This window comes from Vulpes vulpes, chromosome 9, assembly GCF_048418805.1.
Source record: "Vulpes vulpes isolate BD-2025 chromosome 9, VulVul3, whole genome shotgun sequence".
Classification (NCBI taxonomy): Eukaryota; Metazoa; Chordata; class Mammalia; order Carnivora; family Canidae; genus Vulpes; species Vulpes vulpes.
Genome location: NC_132788.1, coordinates 50,826,886 through 50,840,906, shown reverse-complemented (window position 1 = coordinate 50,840,906; position 14,021 = coordinate 50,826,886). Strand labels below are relative to the sequence as shown.

Sequence of the window (14,021 nt, the reverse complement as noted above, 5' to 3'; positions counted from 1 at the left end):
TGTGCCCATCACTTTAATGAACTATCTCATTTAATCTTTGCAACAACTCCAAGGGGTAGAGAGTTTCCCCATTTTACAGAGAAGGAGAACTGAGCCCTAAAGAAGCAAAGTGGTGGAACTGGAGGTTTTTTTCAGATTGAAATGAGGTTTTATTTTATTTTTTTTTATTGGAGTTCAATTTGCCAACATATAGCATAACATCCAGTGCTCATCCTGCCAAGTGCCCCCCTCAGTGCCCGTCACCTGCCTTTCCACTACCCCTTGTTTGTTTCCCAGTTAGGTGTCTCTCATGTTTTGTCACCCTCACTGATCTTTTCACTCATTTTCTCTCCTTTCCCCTTTATTCCCTTTCAATAATTTTTATATTCCCCAAATAAATGAGACCATGTAATGTTGTCCTTCTCCGATTGACTTATTTCACTCAGCATAATACCCTTGGAACTGGAGTTTCTTTACTAGGGTTAGAAAGATGTTGCTTTTAGTCTGATGTAATTTATCAGAAACCTGTCACATAGAAATGGCAAAATGTCCCCCAAAGTTTCTTTGTGTGAAACAACTTTTTTTTCCGACCAGTGATTGCCTAGGACTCTAAAAAGAGTAAAGATGACAAGTCACTCATGGCTGAAATTAGCTTGTGAAGTTTTTGCTCTGAGTGAAGAAGCAGGTATTCTGATGTATGTCTTTTCTTGTCTTCTGACCCATGAACTGGAAAAGGAGAAGAAATAAGAATCAAGGAGCCATTTTGGGAAGCATTTTAAGAAAATCTAAAGTATGCTCTCTTCTGCAGTATGTTTTTGGCAAAGAAAGGGTCTGTCATTTGTAAAAATAGTTTTGATAGTTCAGAAATGATCATATTTCTATTTTATATTTTAGTGTTAAGATACGATATGCTTTCCTTGGCTAAACTTTTGATGATAAAAGAATCCATTTCTCATCTTGCTGCCTCTTTGAAGAACACAGAGTTCTTTGTGTGCTAGAGCCCACATCCAGGTTTTCCCTCACTGGCGCTGGGGGAAGAGGGATTCTGTAGAACTCTCTAGAGCCCTTGCCTTTGGATATAGACAGTAGAGTCAATCCTGGAGAGATGATGACTTGCTTTCCTTCTTGATCTCCTGCCCTGTTCTTCCTTTTCTGTTTTTTTCTTAAAGGTTTTATTTATTTATTCATGAGAGACATACAGAGAGAGGCAGAGACACAGGCATAGGGAGAAGCAGGCTCCCTGGGAGGAACCTGATGCGGAACTCGATCCTAGGACTCCGGGATCATGACCCAAGCCAAGGGCAGATGCTCAACCACTGAGCCACCCAGGTGCCCCTTGCCTTTTCCATTTTTATATATGCAGGGGTTGGTACATGTGTGGGTACGGGAAGTGAGCCCAGAGCCTGGACCGTGAACACTTGGGGATTCAGGAAGCATTAAAGGGTAGAGTTTAGCAATATTGGCTTCCAGCTCAAACAGACCTGGACTTAAGTCCCGGTATCTACCGCTTAATATAGCTTCATGAGCATGAGCCTGCTTCTTTTTTTTTTTTTTTTAAGATTTTATTTATTTATTCATAGAGACACAGAGAGAGGGAGGGGCAGAGGAACAGGCAGAGGGAGAAGCAGGCTCCATGCAGGGAGCCCGATGTGGGACTTGATCCAGGGTCCCCAGGATCACACCCCAGGCTGCAGGCGGCGCTAAACTGCTGCGCCACCAGGGCTGCCCCAAGCCTGCTTTTTTAACTAATTCTCAGTCTCCTCCTTTGCTAAATGAAGGCAATGATATATTTATTTTATTTATTTATTTATTTATTTATTTATTAAATATTTCATTTACTTATTCATGAGAGACACACAGAGAGAGGTAGAGACATAGGCAGAGAGAGAAGCAGGCTCCCTGCAAGGAGCCCGATGTGGGACCTGATCCTGGGAGCCCAGGATCACACCCTGAGCCAAAGGCAAATGCTCAACCACTGAGCCACTCAGGTGTCCCGATATTTTATAAGTATTATATAATTATGCTGGGGCTTTTGTAAATACTAAATAAATCATTTTGCTATTTAACATTTAACAAATATGACAAAACAGTGAGTTAGTTGCAAGTAAACATATAGTAGAGTTTTCGGCTTTCCAGGAGATACTTATGAATAACTACAACAAGGTAGTAAGCCCCAAATAAATGTTATAGAGTGCATCACAGTGGGAGCCCATGAGAGGGGGTGAAACCTATAGCTCAGCTGTTGAGGTGGCCAGGGCAGGCTGCCTGTTGAGGCTTCTGGACCTTAACAGCTGGTATTTTCATGGCAGAGTCTGAGCATAAGGTAAGGAGTGAGACTATCTCAGTCAAAGAGAAGGGATTCAACTTCCAGAGATGAGAAAATTCAAGACATATTCAAAGAGCGGATATCCCCAGTCAGAAATGCCTTTGGGACTGGTCAGGGCACCTGAACCACTTTGACTTGGCTCTGTGCCAGTTGCCCAGTTCAGTGCTGACACCTCTTTCAATTATTTGAGACACAAGAGATATGGACTTGCTGGTGAGAAGTCCCCTTTAGTAAAATATGATGTTGATGAAATCCAACACAGCTTAGCTGTGGCTAAGCTCAAGTAGCAGGTGGCGAGTGTGCGACCTTGACATGGCCTAATGTCCAAGTACTGGGATTGTGATAGGTGGAAAAGAACCGTGGTCTGGAACCCAGGAACCGTGGGATTGATCTGGGTTCTGTGTCCTCGGACAATCCTCTTTCATCCTCTGTACCTCACAAGAGCTTGCATAAGCCTCCTTCTTATAAAATACTTGAGTGCAGTTGACCATTGAACAACACAGGTTTGAACTGCATAGGTCCATTTATACATGGACTTTTTCCAATAAATATAGTACTGTACATGCATTTTTTATTCCTTATAATTTTCTTAATGACATTTTTTTCTCTGGCTTAGACTTATAAGAATACAGTCTATAATACATATACAAGGTATGTATTAATTGACTATTGTGTTATCTGTAAGACTTCCGGTCACCAATAGTCTATTAATAAGTTAAGTTTGAGAGAAATCAAAAGTTATACACAGATTTTCAGCTGCACAGGGTGAGTGCCCCCTGACCCCTGTACTATTCAAGGGTCAATTGTAGCTTCTTCCTGATGGCCCTTTCAAGGTCTGAAGAGTTGTAATACTGGTCCTTGCTCTCATTTCCTCCCCACCAGTGAATTTATTTTGGAAAAGGGCCGTTATTTAGGGGTGAGAATAGACTTGTGTACATAAATTAGCATATGGAGCCTTGGAGATGGAAATGTGCCAATGTCATCCAAAGAGAAATCCAGATAACGGGCTACAGGACGAAGCAGCTTGCATGAGAAGAGTAAAGAAAACAATTTCCCTCTGTGCTTGCCACAGAAAAGAAGATAAAGGAACTGTAGGATGGATAAAAGTATCCAAAAAACACAAAAGATGAAATGATGGGAAACGCTGGTGTGACCACAGAAGGGGCAATAAGTGGAAGAAGTCACAGTGTAAAAAAAAAAATAAACTGTGGAAAAGAATGGAGCAATAGTCATGGGGAAAAAAAAGTGAGATCACATAAAAACTTTCAAGAGTGCCTGGAAAAAATAAGGCTTTATGAGTCTCACATGAGGACTCTGTTCTTACCACCTGTGGAGAGTAATTGGCATTGGTTGAGGAGAGGTTTGTTTTGCCTTCTTGGCAGGAGCCGAATTGTTATGTTAATATTCCTCTGGCTACGTGTTAAGCACCGACTTTGAATAAAAAGAGTTTTGCAGAAGGGAAAATTGCCAGCATCTGGTTCTTACTTTGACCACTGAGTTCTTTATGAGCTTCATACTTCACACTTGAATTCTAAGAAATAATTAGTATCATGGCAGATATTTCCAGCATTGTGTGAAAAGGAATGGAGTTTCCAGTGGGCACTCTCCCAAAGGTAGTCCAGGGGCAAAGAGAGTGTATCCACTTGGTGCAGGAGTCCCTTTGGTGATAAAGGTAGATGTCTTTTATAATACAGCCTCGCAGCACAGCTCCCGAGTGCTTGCATCTTTGCATTTATCTGCGCTCTCTGTTCTCCATTAACACTGGCTTCTTCTTAGACGTCATTCCACCAACCTGGCTCTTTAACTACTGGAATTGTCTTGAACAGAGTGAGACCAAACGCTAGGGTATTAAGGTTGGAATGGCATCTTGGTCAATGAGTTCTTGAAATGGAATTTTTTTTTATTTCTGATCAGGTCATGATCCTGGGGTCTTGGGATCCAGTCCCACATCAGGCATCCCATTGGCAGCCTGCTTCTCCCTCTGCCTGTGTCTCTGCCTCTCTCTGTGTGTGTCTCTCATGAATAAATAAAACCTTAAAAAAAGAAAACAACAACCAGAATTTATTGAGTCATTTCTTGAATTATTATTTTCATTATTTTGGGGAAGCAACATCTCTCTACATTTCTAAGACGTCCTACACAGTGACCTTTTTCATGGTCTGTTGCCCCCGATAGCGGATTTCAACTAGGTGCCAGGTGAAGACTGATGATTGAGGTACTTTACACCAATTTGTGATTTACTCATGACTCCTTTAAAGTACAAAGTCCTTAGGATTGCAAAAATAGATTACTTCTTAATTACAAAGGAGCCTGTAGTTGCAAATGATCTCAGACCTCCTCCACTATTCCCTTCACCTCATTTACCACCTTCCTCAGGTCGTTGCTTTGCTTCACAGTGTCTTCCCTCACTTCCACTCCTATACGTACAGATTTTCCCAAAATGTGATAATGTGACTATTTTTTTCATGACATCTCTTATGGTAGTGACAAAGGAATGTGGTGAGAATACCACATAATTAAGCTCATGGAGTTTATAAACCATCAGATTTATAAATCTAATAAAGAAAATCCATGTAGATATAAAAGTTTGTGAGCCAGAGATTCTCACTGAGCTGTTTGCTCCTCAGGAGTAAACTAGGGGACTAGAGCTATTAAAAACCTATTAGGTTACGAAGATATCATTTGGGCAATCACCTCAAGTTCCAGAATATTCTCTGAGCCCCATTTCAGCAGTCAACAACTAGGATGTTTCTAATTCAGGGATTTTCAGACTGCTCTTCCATGAAATGTTAATTTCTACAACATGGTCTAAGGTTTAACAGGGCTAAAAGTGAAAAATGACAGATTTCTTCCTTTAAAAAGATGTTCTTGGGGGCGGGTCCAAGGTGGCAGCATAGGAAGACCCTGAACTCACTTCCTCCCACCAGTACACCAAATCTACACAGACATATACATCTCCTCAAGAAGAACTGAAGGCTGATTGAACAGCTTCTGCACAACAAGTGATAGAAAGACCACATGTAGGAGAGACAGAGACACTGCAATTACAGAAACCCCACCTCTGACTCAGTGACCCACAGGGTCCCTGAGGAGTATCACCAAGGGCCCTATGGGCAGACTCCTATGTCAGGGCACAGCAAAAAATAGTGATTTAAAAGGGCAACCAGACTATAAGTGAAGGGAATCCATTTACTAACCTTACAGCACCCGCCAAACAGGAGAGGAACTGCTGGAACTGTCTCCAGAGTTGGAAGACCAGTGAGTACCATTTTTCACATCGCCTCCTTCACCTTGATCACATGGGCAGAGGCAGGGTCCAACACTCTAGCTGACCTGCTAGTCTGTTAAGCCCTGGGTCCCTGGCTTACATTACCTCCAGCCATTCTATGGAGTGGCCCTGGTGAGGCACACCAGAAGCCCCTACTCCCATATCCAGCCCAGCTTCAGCCGTCCTATCAAGGTGGCCCTGTTACTCTCTCCAGCTCTAAACTTCCTGTCAAGGGAACCCTGCCCTCTTACTCTGGGACCCTTCACCCACTTGCCTGTGCCTGTTCCATCTCCAGCCAGCTTGCCAAAGCCACTAGGCACATATAGTCTACACAGGGAATGTCCCTACACAAGGCCACTCCTTTAAGACTGGGAGAGGTAACTGTTCTGCCTAAGTCATTGTCATAGAAACAAACACAAAAAGTCAAACAAAATAAGATAAAGGAGTATGTTTCAAACAAAAGAGCGAGATAAAACCCCAGAATCCAACCTTCTTGAAATGGAGATCATTTATCTGATAAAGAGTTCAAAGTCATGATCATAAAGACAGTTATTAAACTAGGGAAAAGACTGGAGAAACTCAATGAGGGCTTCAGCAAAAAGTTGAGAAATGTAAGAAAGAACTAGTCAGAGCTAAAGAATATAATAACTAAATGAAAAATAAACTAGAGGGAATCAATAGTAGATTAGATGATGCAGAAAAACGGGTCAAGACAAATGAGTGGAAATCAGTCAACCAGAACAGAAGAAAAAAAGACTTTTAAAAAAATGAGAAATGTTTAAGAGACTCCCTTAAGGCAATATCAAGTATACTAACATTTGCACCATTGGGATCCCAGGACAAGAAAGACAACAGGTCAAAGAATATATTTGAAGAAATAATGGCTAAGAATTTCCCTAACTGGGGGAAGGAAACAGACATCTAGGTCCAGGAGACAAAAAGAGTCCAAAACAAGATGAATCCAGAGAGATCCACATGAAAGTGTTCAGAATTGAAGGAAAGATAAAGAGTTTCCTAGATAAGCAAACGCTAACGAAGTTCATCACCAATAAACCAGTCACCGATAAATTCCTAGAAATATACAAGTTTCACACAAAAGTATGAAGAAAATAGAAAGTCTGAATAGATCTATTATACGTACTAAAATTGAATTAATAATTTAAAAATCCCTAAAAGTACAATATCCCAGGACCGGATATCTTTCAGGTGAATCCACCAAACATTTAAAGTAGAGTTAGTGCCTATCTTTCTCTATTATTCCAAAAAAAATTAACAGGAAGGAATGCTTCCAAATTCATTTGATGAGACCAGGATTATCCTGATGCTAAAACCAAACAGAAATGCCACAAAAAAAAAAGAGAAAACTATAGGCTAGTTTTACTGATGAACATAGATGGAAAAACAAATTATTAGGAAACTGCCTTCAAAGATACATTAAAAGGGTTATATACCACAATCAAGTGAGATTTATTCTAAGGATGCACAGTGGATTTGCATCTGCAAATCAATCCGTGTGGTACCCCATATGAATGTGATACATCACATTAATAAAACCAAGGATAAATATCATATGATCATTTCCATAGATGCAGAAAAAGCATTTGACAAAATTCAACATTCATTTTTTGGTAAAAATTCTCAACAAAATGAGTATAGAAGGAACATACCTCAACATGGTAAATGGCATATATGATAAAACCACAACTAACATCGTACTCAATGGCAAAAGGCTGAAAGATTTTCCTTTAAGATCAGCAACAAGACAAGGATGCCCACTCTCCCCACTTTCATTCTACATAGTATTGGAAGTCCTAGACACAGTAACCAGGCAAGAAATGGAAATAAAAGAGATTGAAATTGGAAAGGAAGAAGTAAGCCTGTCTCTACTTTCAGATGACGTGATACTGTATACAGAAAACCATAAACACTCCACCAAAAAACTATTAAAACTAACAAATGAATTAAGTAAAGTTGCAAGATGCTAACAAACAGAAATATGTTGTATTTCTATATACTAATAGCAGTCTGTCAGAAGGAGAAATTAAGAAAACAATCCCATTTACAACTGCACCAAAAATAATAAAATATCTAGGATTAATTTAGTCAAGGAGGTGAAAGACCGATACTCTGAAAACTATGACACTGATGAAAGAAATTGAAGATAGCACAAGTGGAAAGATATACTGTGCCTATGGATTGGAAGAATTAATATTGCTAAATATCCATACTACACAAAGCAATCTACTAGTTCATTGCAATTCCCATCAGAATACCAGTGGCATTTTTCACAGAACTAGAACAAAGAATCCTAAAATATTTATGGAATCACAAAAGACCCCAAATAGCCAAGGCAATCTTGAGAAGGAAGAACAAAGCTAGAGGTATCACACTTGCTGATTTCAAACTATACTACAAAACTATAGCAATCAAAACAGTATGGTACTGGCATGAAAATAGACACATAGCTCAATAGAATAGAATACAGAGACCAGAAATAAGTCCATGCGTAAATGGTCAATTGATCTATGACAAAGGTGGCAAAAATATACAATAGGGAAAAAACAGTCTCTTTAATAAATGGTGCTGGGGAAACTGAACAGCTACATGTAAAAGAATGAAGAATTTGGGAAATCAGGAAATGCAGGGGCAGGAAGAAGCTACAGCTGATGATTTGCCCCTAGTGGGTGAGGAGGCTGCCTGGAAGTTACTCCCCAAATCTTATGTCTACTGTCTGTGAAAAGGCATGCCCCGGTGGCAGCTGCCAACAGGGAATTGGTTTATTTCTCTCTTTTACCTTCTAAATTCCACACGAAAACTTCTCATTGACAGGACATGAACCAGAATTTCTGCCAGCAGAAGAGATTTGAAATGTAGTTTCCTGATCTCTAGCCCCACGTAGAAAGTATCTAAAAGTAGTGATTATTTTGATTACCGAGCAGTATCTGGCTGAGGGCGTAAGAATCTGTCCAGCCCAGCACCATCTTGATGGTCTACAATAACCTTCTCCAATGGCACTGTCTGCAACGGTGAAAACGGTCTCTTTGCCAGGTCCGGTATGGTAGCCCAAAGCACCCTGTGGCTGTCAGGCACTTGAAATGTGGCTGGAGCAATTAAAGAAATGAATCTTTAGCCTAATTTTTAGTAAACTTAAGTTTGCTACAGGGAGCTGATGGCTCCTGCTTTGGGCAGTGCAGATCTAAACTCTCTTTGGTCCTGTGCCCCCTCTCCCATTCCTTTAAATGGAAGACACTGCCTGATCTGCCCCGAAGTGTCCTGAACTTGCCAGTTGAATATTTGTTGTATTTATGGTATGTTGAAGGTGCTTGTTAAAATGACTGTGTGATGGATTTGGGGAGGAGGGTTTTTACTGAGTTTACAGAATTGATCATCTGACTGCTTTTTGGCCAGCTGACTAATAAACATCGCTGTATATTTCCCTGAATTTAGTCTAAGACTTACTTTCTCCAAAGAGTACAACAGCAGAAAGGTAGTGAGAGGCCACCGGTATTTACCTGTGGAACCTAAGATTGCAACAGCCAATTAGACTGATCAGTTTGCAACATATATTCTTCTCCCAGAAATGTTTCTCAGACCTTTATAATCTGCAGTACTCTAGCAAACATTAGCAGAGGACAAAACAAAGGCTGTAAAAATGTTAATACAAAAATCCAGATAAGCTAGTTGCCCTCCCCTAACACTTTTTTTTTTTTTAATGTGAGCTATGTCTATGGTACTTTTTAAAAATAATCATACACGGTATCCCTGGGTGGTGCAGCGGTTTGGCGCCTGCCTTTGGCCCAGGGCGCGATCCTGGAGACCCGGGATCGAGTCCCACGACGGGCTCCCGGTGCATGGAGCCTGCTTCTCCCTCTGCCTGTGTCTCTGCCTCTCTCTCTCTCTCTCTCTCTCTGTGTGTGTGTGACTATCATAAATAAATAAAAAATAATAATAATAATCATACACTTAACAAAATTTCTTATGTATAAAATTGTTCTTAATTTCTATGCTTGAATCTACATTTCATTGTGTCACAAAAAACCCCAACATTCTACAAAAGAATCCTGACTGCCAAGCATTCTACAGCTTAGAAAACCACAGATTGGGCACCTGGGTGGCTCAGTGGTTGAGCATCTGCCTTCGGCTCAGGGCATGATCCTGTGGTCCTGGGATCGAGTCTCACATCAGGCTCCCTGCAGGGAGCCTGCTTCTCTCTCTGCCTCTCTCTGTGTCTCTCATGAATAAATAAATAAAATCTTTAAAAAAAAAGAAGAAGAAAGAACCACAGATCAACTTGCTCCATATATAAGTTCCTTTCTGTTTTGTTTCCCAAAGTGCCTGGCATCATACGGGACCAAACAGCCACTTTTGTGAATATGTGACACATATTAAAAAGGATATTAGTGAACAAGACTATTTATCATTTGGTTGCTTGTCAGAAAAAGAGAAAACTGATGGTCTGTTTTTTCTAAAGATTTTATTTATTTACATGAGAGAGGGAGAGACTGCATGCGTAAGTGTGGGGAGGAGTAAAGGGAGAGGGAGAGACAGAGTGCAGAGCCTGATGTGGGGCTTGATGGCACCATCCTGAGATCACGGTCTTAGCCAAAACCAAAAGTTGGATGCTTCACCAACCAAGCCACCCAGGCCCCCCAAGAAAACTGATGGTTTACATGTTACTATTTTTCATTTTTTCTTACATTTGAATTTTTTTTTCTATCTTTCTGCATTTGTCATCATTAAAAAACTGCTCACAAGTTCTCAAAAAGTGGTGTTATTTATTAATTTAAGAGCTGAGTATTATGAAAATGAGACCACATTATTTATTAAACCTTCATGGAATTCAGTTTACATAAACTTTGGCTCCTCATCATCTTTTTACATGATGGTGGATAACACTGGCATTGTTAAAGTTGTCTTCAGAGTGCTGCAAGTTTTGTCCTAAGGGGAAGAACTTAAGGAAACCAGTCACTGGGGGACATTTGTTTAGTCAGCAAAACCTTATATTGTTGCTTTCTGGGTTATTCTTCAGCCTCGACACAATTCATATTTATGCAATTGCGTAGGAGGCTTCCTGGAATTCATAATTTGCACCTTCAGTGATTCTTTGTAGGTACTCCCTCAGATCACAGCCCCTCTGCATTAAATGGTGGTTTTACCATTGACCAAGGGACAGACTGGAAGGTGAGACATTTGTGTCAGTTCACAGGGGATTTTTCTCCACACCATAGAGGTTGGAGATGGTTTGGAAAGCAGTTCCTCCTTAGGTGCCTGTAAAGAACAGACTACTGGGGCACCTGGGTGGTTCAGTGGTTGAGATCTGTCTTTGGCTCAGGTTGTGATCCCACATCAGGCTCACATAAATTTATAAATAAATAAATAAATAAATAAATAAATAAATAAATAAATAAATAAATTTTAAAAGGTTTTATTTATTTATTCATGAGAGACCCACACCCCCACACACACACAGGCAGAGGGAGAAGCAGGCTCCATGTAGGGAGCCCGATGTGGGACTCGATCCCGAGTCTCCAGGATCACGTCCTGGGTTGAAGGTAGTGCTAAACCGATGAGCCAACCAGGCTGCCCTTTTTTTCTTTTTTTTTTTTTAAAGAAAAGAAACAGACTACTTACATGTATGGGCTATATGCTTGAGTCATCTGCTAGGGGAAGGGGCAGAAGCAAAAGGGAATGGACAGGAACTTAATACAGAAATATTGGAAATCTTCTAGAGGCACTTGGCCCCCTGTCATTCTTCCTCTCTGTTACCACGTTAGTGGATTTTTTTCATTTCAGGGGCTCTCTCATCATCCAGCACCATACAATGCACATCCTCTCAGACAGGGCTGGTGTTCTTATCAGATATGTGTGCAGTGGTCCTGCTGACTCCCCACACTTGTGGGACTTACAGATGATGACAGTACTGGCTCACTGATATGACAAGATGTTACTTTCTGATTAGCCCTTAGATTCTGGTGTTGAGTGCTTAAGCCTCATTCAGCTTCTTATCAACTGGTTTTAGGCTTTGATACGAAACTGAAGATGGGCTAATCAAAAGCTGTCAGCCCACAGTGTGCTGCCTTGATAACTTCATTTATTTTTTTAAGATTCTATTTATTTATTCATGAGACACACACACACACAGAGAGAGAGAGAGGGAGAGGCAGAGACACAGGCAGAGGGAGAAGCAGGCTCCATGCAGGGAGCCCGACGTGGGACTCGATCCTGGGTCTCCAGGATCAGGCCCTGGACCAAAGGCGGCGCTAAACTGCCTGAGCCACCAGGCTGCCCGATAACTTCATTTATATTAAAGTAACACCGCCAACTTCTTCATTTCAATCATCAAAACTTTTGGTCTGAGCTGCAAGGAGGACTTCAATTATATAAGTGTCTGTCTTCTAGAGTATTTCTGAGATGAATGAACCCTCTCTTTTCAACAGAGTATAATAGCAGGTGGTACAGTTAATAGATCTAATAGCCAAAGTGGTTCATGAAAATCTTTATGTTTTCTCTGCCCCTGGTAAAATGGAATGATACTGAAACATTCCATTTTGATTCTTAAATTGGAAAAAAAAATCTAATGCATGATGAAGCATAACCCATTAGGCACTTTTGCTTGCTCTTGATTTACTTGTTAATACGGATTGATGGTGGAATTGGTTGGATTTTTACAAAAGTGATTTAAAAAACTTCGGAATCATATTTCCTAAACAGGATTTGCAAGGCTTTTAGTACTTTAAAAGGCAAAGTTGGCACCAAACTGAGCTGTCAGTTTTTTGTTTTTTCTTTTCTTTCAGGCAGACTTGAAATTGTTCATGGAATCAGACTGACCTTGGATTGCTCACATGAGCCCTGGCCGGTGCCTTCTAAAAAACAAGCACCATGCTCTTTTGTTATATTGCTAATACGGATCCCTCCTCCTCCCTGCTGCTTGCTTTCTCTAGAGATGCAGAAGAATACTGCTAACGCCCTCTTGGCTTATCTCTTCGCAGGCCTGCTGATCGGCGCTGGCTGTGCCCTCTACCCCTTGGGCTGGGACAGTGAGGAAGTCCGGCAGACTTGTGGCTACGTCTCTGGCCAGTTTGACCTGGGTAAGTTTTTTTCATTGATGGTACTTCTTTTAGAGAAGAACCTTACCTGACCTTTCATAGCAGTGGAATGTGGAAGAGACATAAGGAAGAGAACCATACGGTGTATTGCAGCCAGTGGTCATGGGTCACAACGCGCATACCTTCGTTTACCTGTTTGTTTCGTGAAGTTATTAGCAACCTATTGTTTGCCTGGGCTGAGAGGAGTATTGTAGACACAAAGATAAGAAATCGGCCCTGCTCTGAACAGTTTATATTCATTGATCAATTCGTCCCAAATCATGTGTTTATTACTTATTGCACATGCTAAAAATAATTCTGTGGAATTTACAGGCTGCATGAGGAGATAAAGCAAACAAACTCACCAAGAGCTAAGAAATCCAAAGCGATCTCACTCCAGAGTAATAACAGACAACTTTGTGGAGGGACTGGGTATTGAACACAGTGATACACGTGGGTTGTCGGGCAGTACACAGAAGCACCTGGCAAGTGAGAGTACCAAACAGCAAAAGCACCAGGGAGCAATCTGAAAAGTCCCTCTGGGAGACCTTGGTGATGCGGGAAGCAGGGAGAGATGTTATCAAGTAGTCAGAAGCTCACACACTGATGAAGGGAACCTCACGGACTTCAGTTTTCTGTGTACTAATTAGGAAATTTCGGATATTTTCACTTGTAGCCATAGTGTGTTCTACTCAGCAATCTAAAAAAAAAAAGGTTGCATGGTACTACATGGTTTGCATCATTATGACTCATACTAATTGATTTATTTTTCGCTTGATTGATAAACCTACATTTATTTAAACACTTCCTTATTTCTTTCTTGTTGGGTAATTCATCTTTTCCAGTTTCTGTTATTTTAAGGCACATTATAATGAGAAATTTAATGAAAGTAAGTCTTTTCTTTATTGAATTATCTCCTGAGGACTTTTTTCCCTGGAATTGGTGTTACTACATCGAAGACTACTGCCAAGTGATAGCAAATACACTTTCCCCTCATATAAGGACAGACAGATTAAGTTTTTGACCTGAAGTGTGTAGTGAGTTATTAACTTAAAGATTCACGTTTTCCATTGAATACTTCATTCTAAGAAGAAATGTTTGAGGGAGTTGGTCTAATGTCAGTATTATATCCCAAATCATTTCCAAGTTTGGTGTCAGAACTTCTGTGAAAAAAACTTCTGTCAGACACTGAGAAACATGGACAGATGTGGTGCTGTATCAAAGTTCTGTGAATTTGAAAACAAAGCAATTTTTGTTTGACTCTGGATGACAAACACCCTGCTTCCCCGAAAATAATACTAGTTCCTTGGGTGGAGAAGCCAGTACATTTAATACCACTGATGTGCATTGATTTAAAAAGACA

General features: G+C 40.6%; 1 protein-coding gene across 10 annotated transcripts in view; it reads left to right on the top strand.

Annotated features, from left to right (window-relative positions):
* The window catches only part of LHFPL6 (LHFPL tetraspan subfamily member 6), a 249,939-nt gene that overhangs the window by 206,010 nt on the left and 29,908 nt on the right, over positions 1-14,021 (top strand). For all 10 annotated transcript variants that reach the window (XM_072720088.1, XM_025996850.2, XM_072720084.1 and 7 more), the window contains one exon: positions 12,563-12,661. In XM_072720088.1, the coding sequence (XP_072576189.1) occupies positions 12,563-12,661 (99 nt within the window). The remainder of the gene's footprint in view (positions 1-12,562; positions 12,662-14,021) is intronic.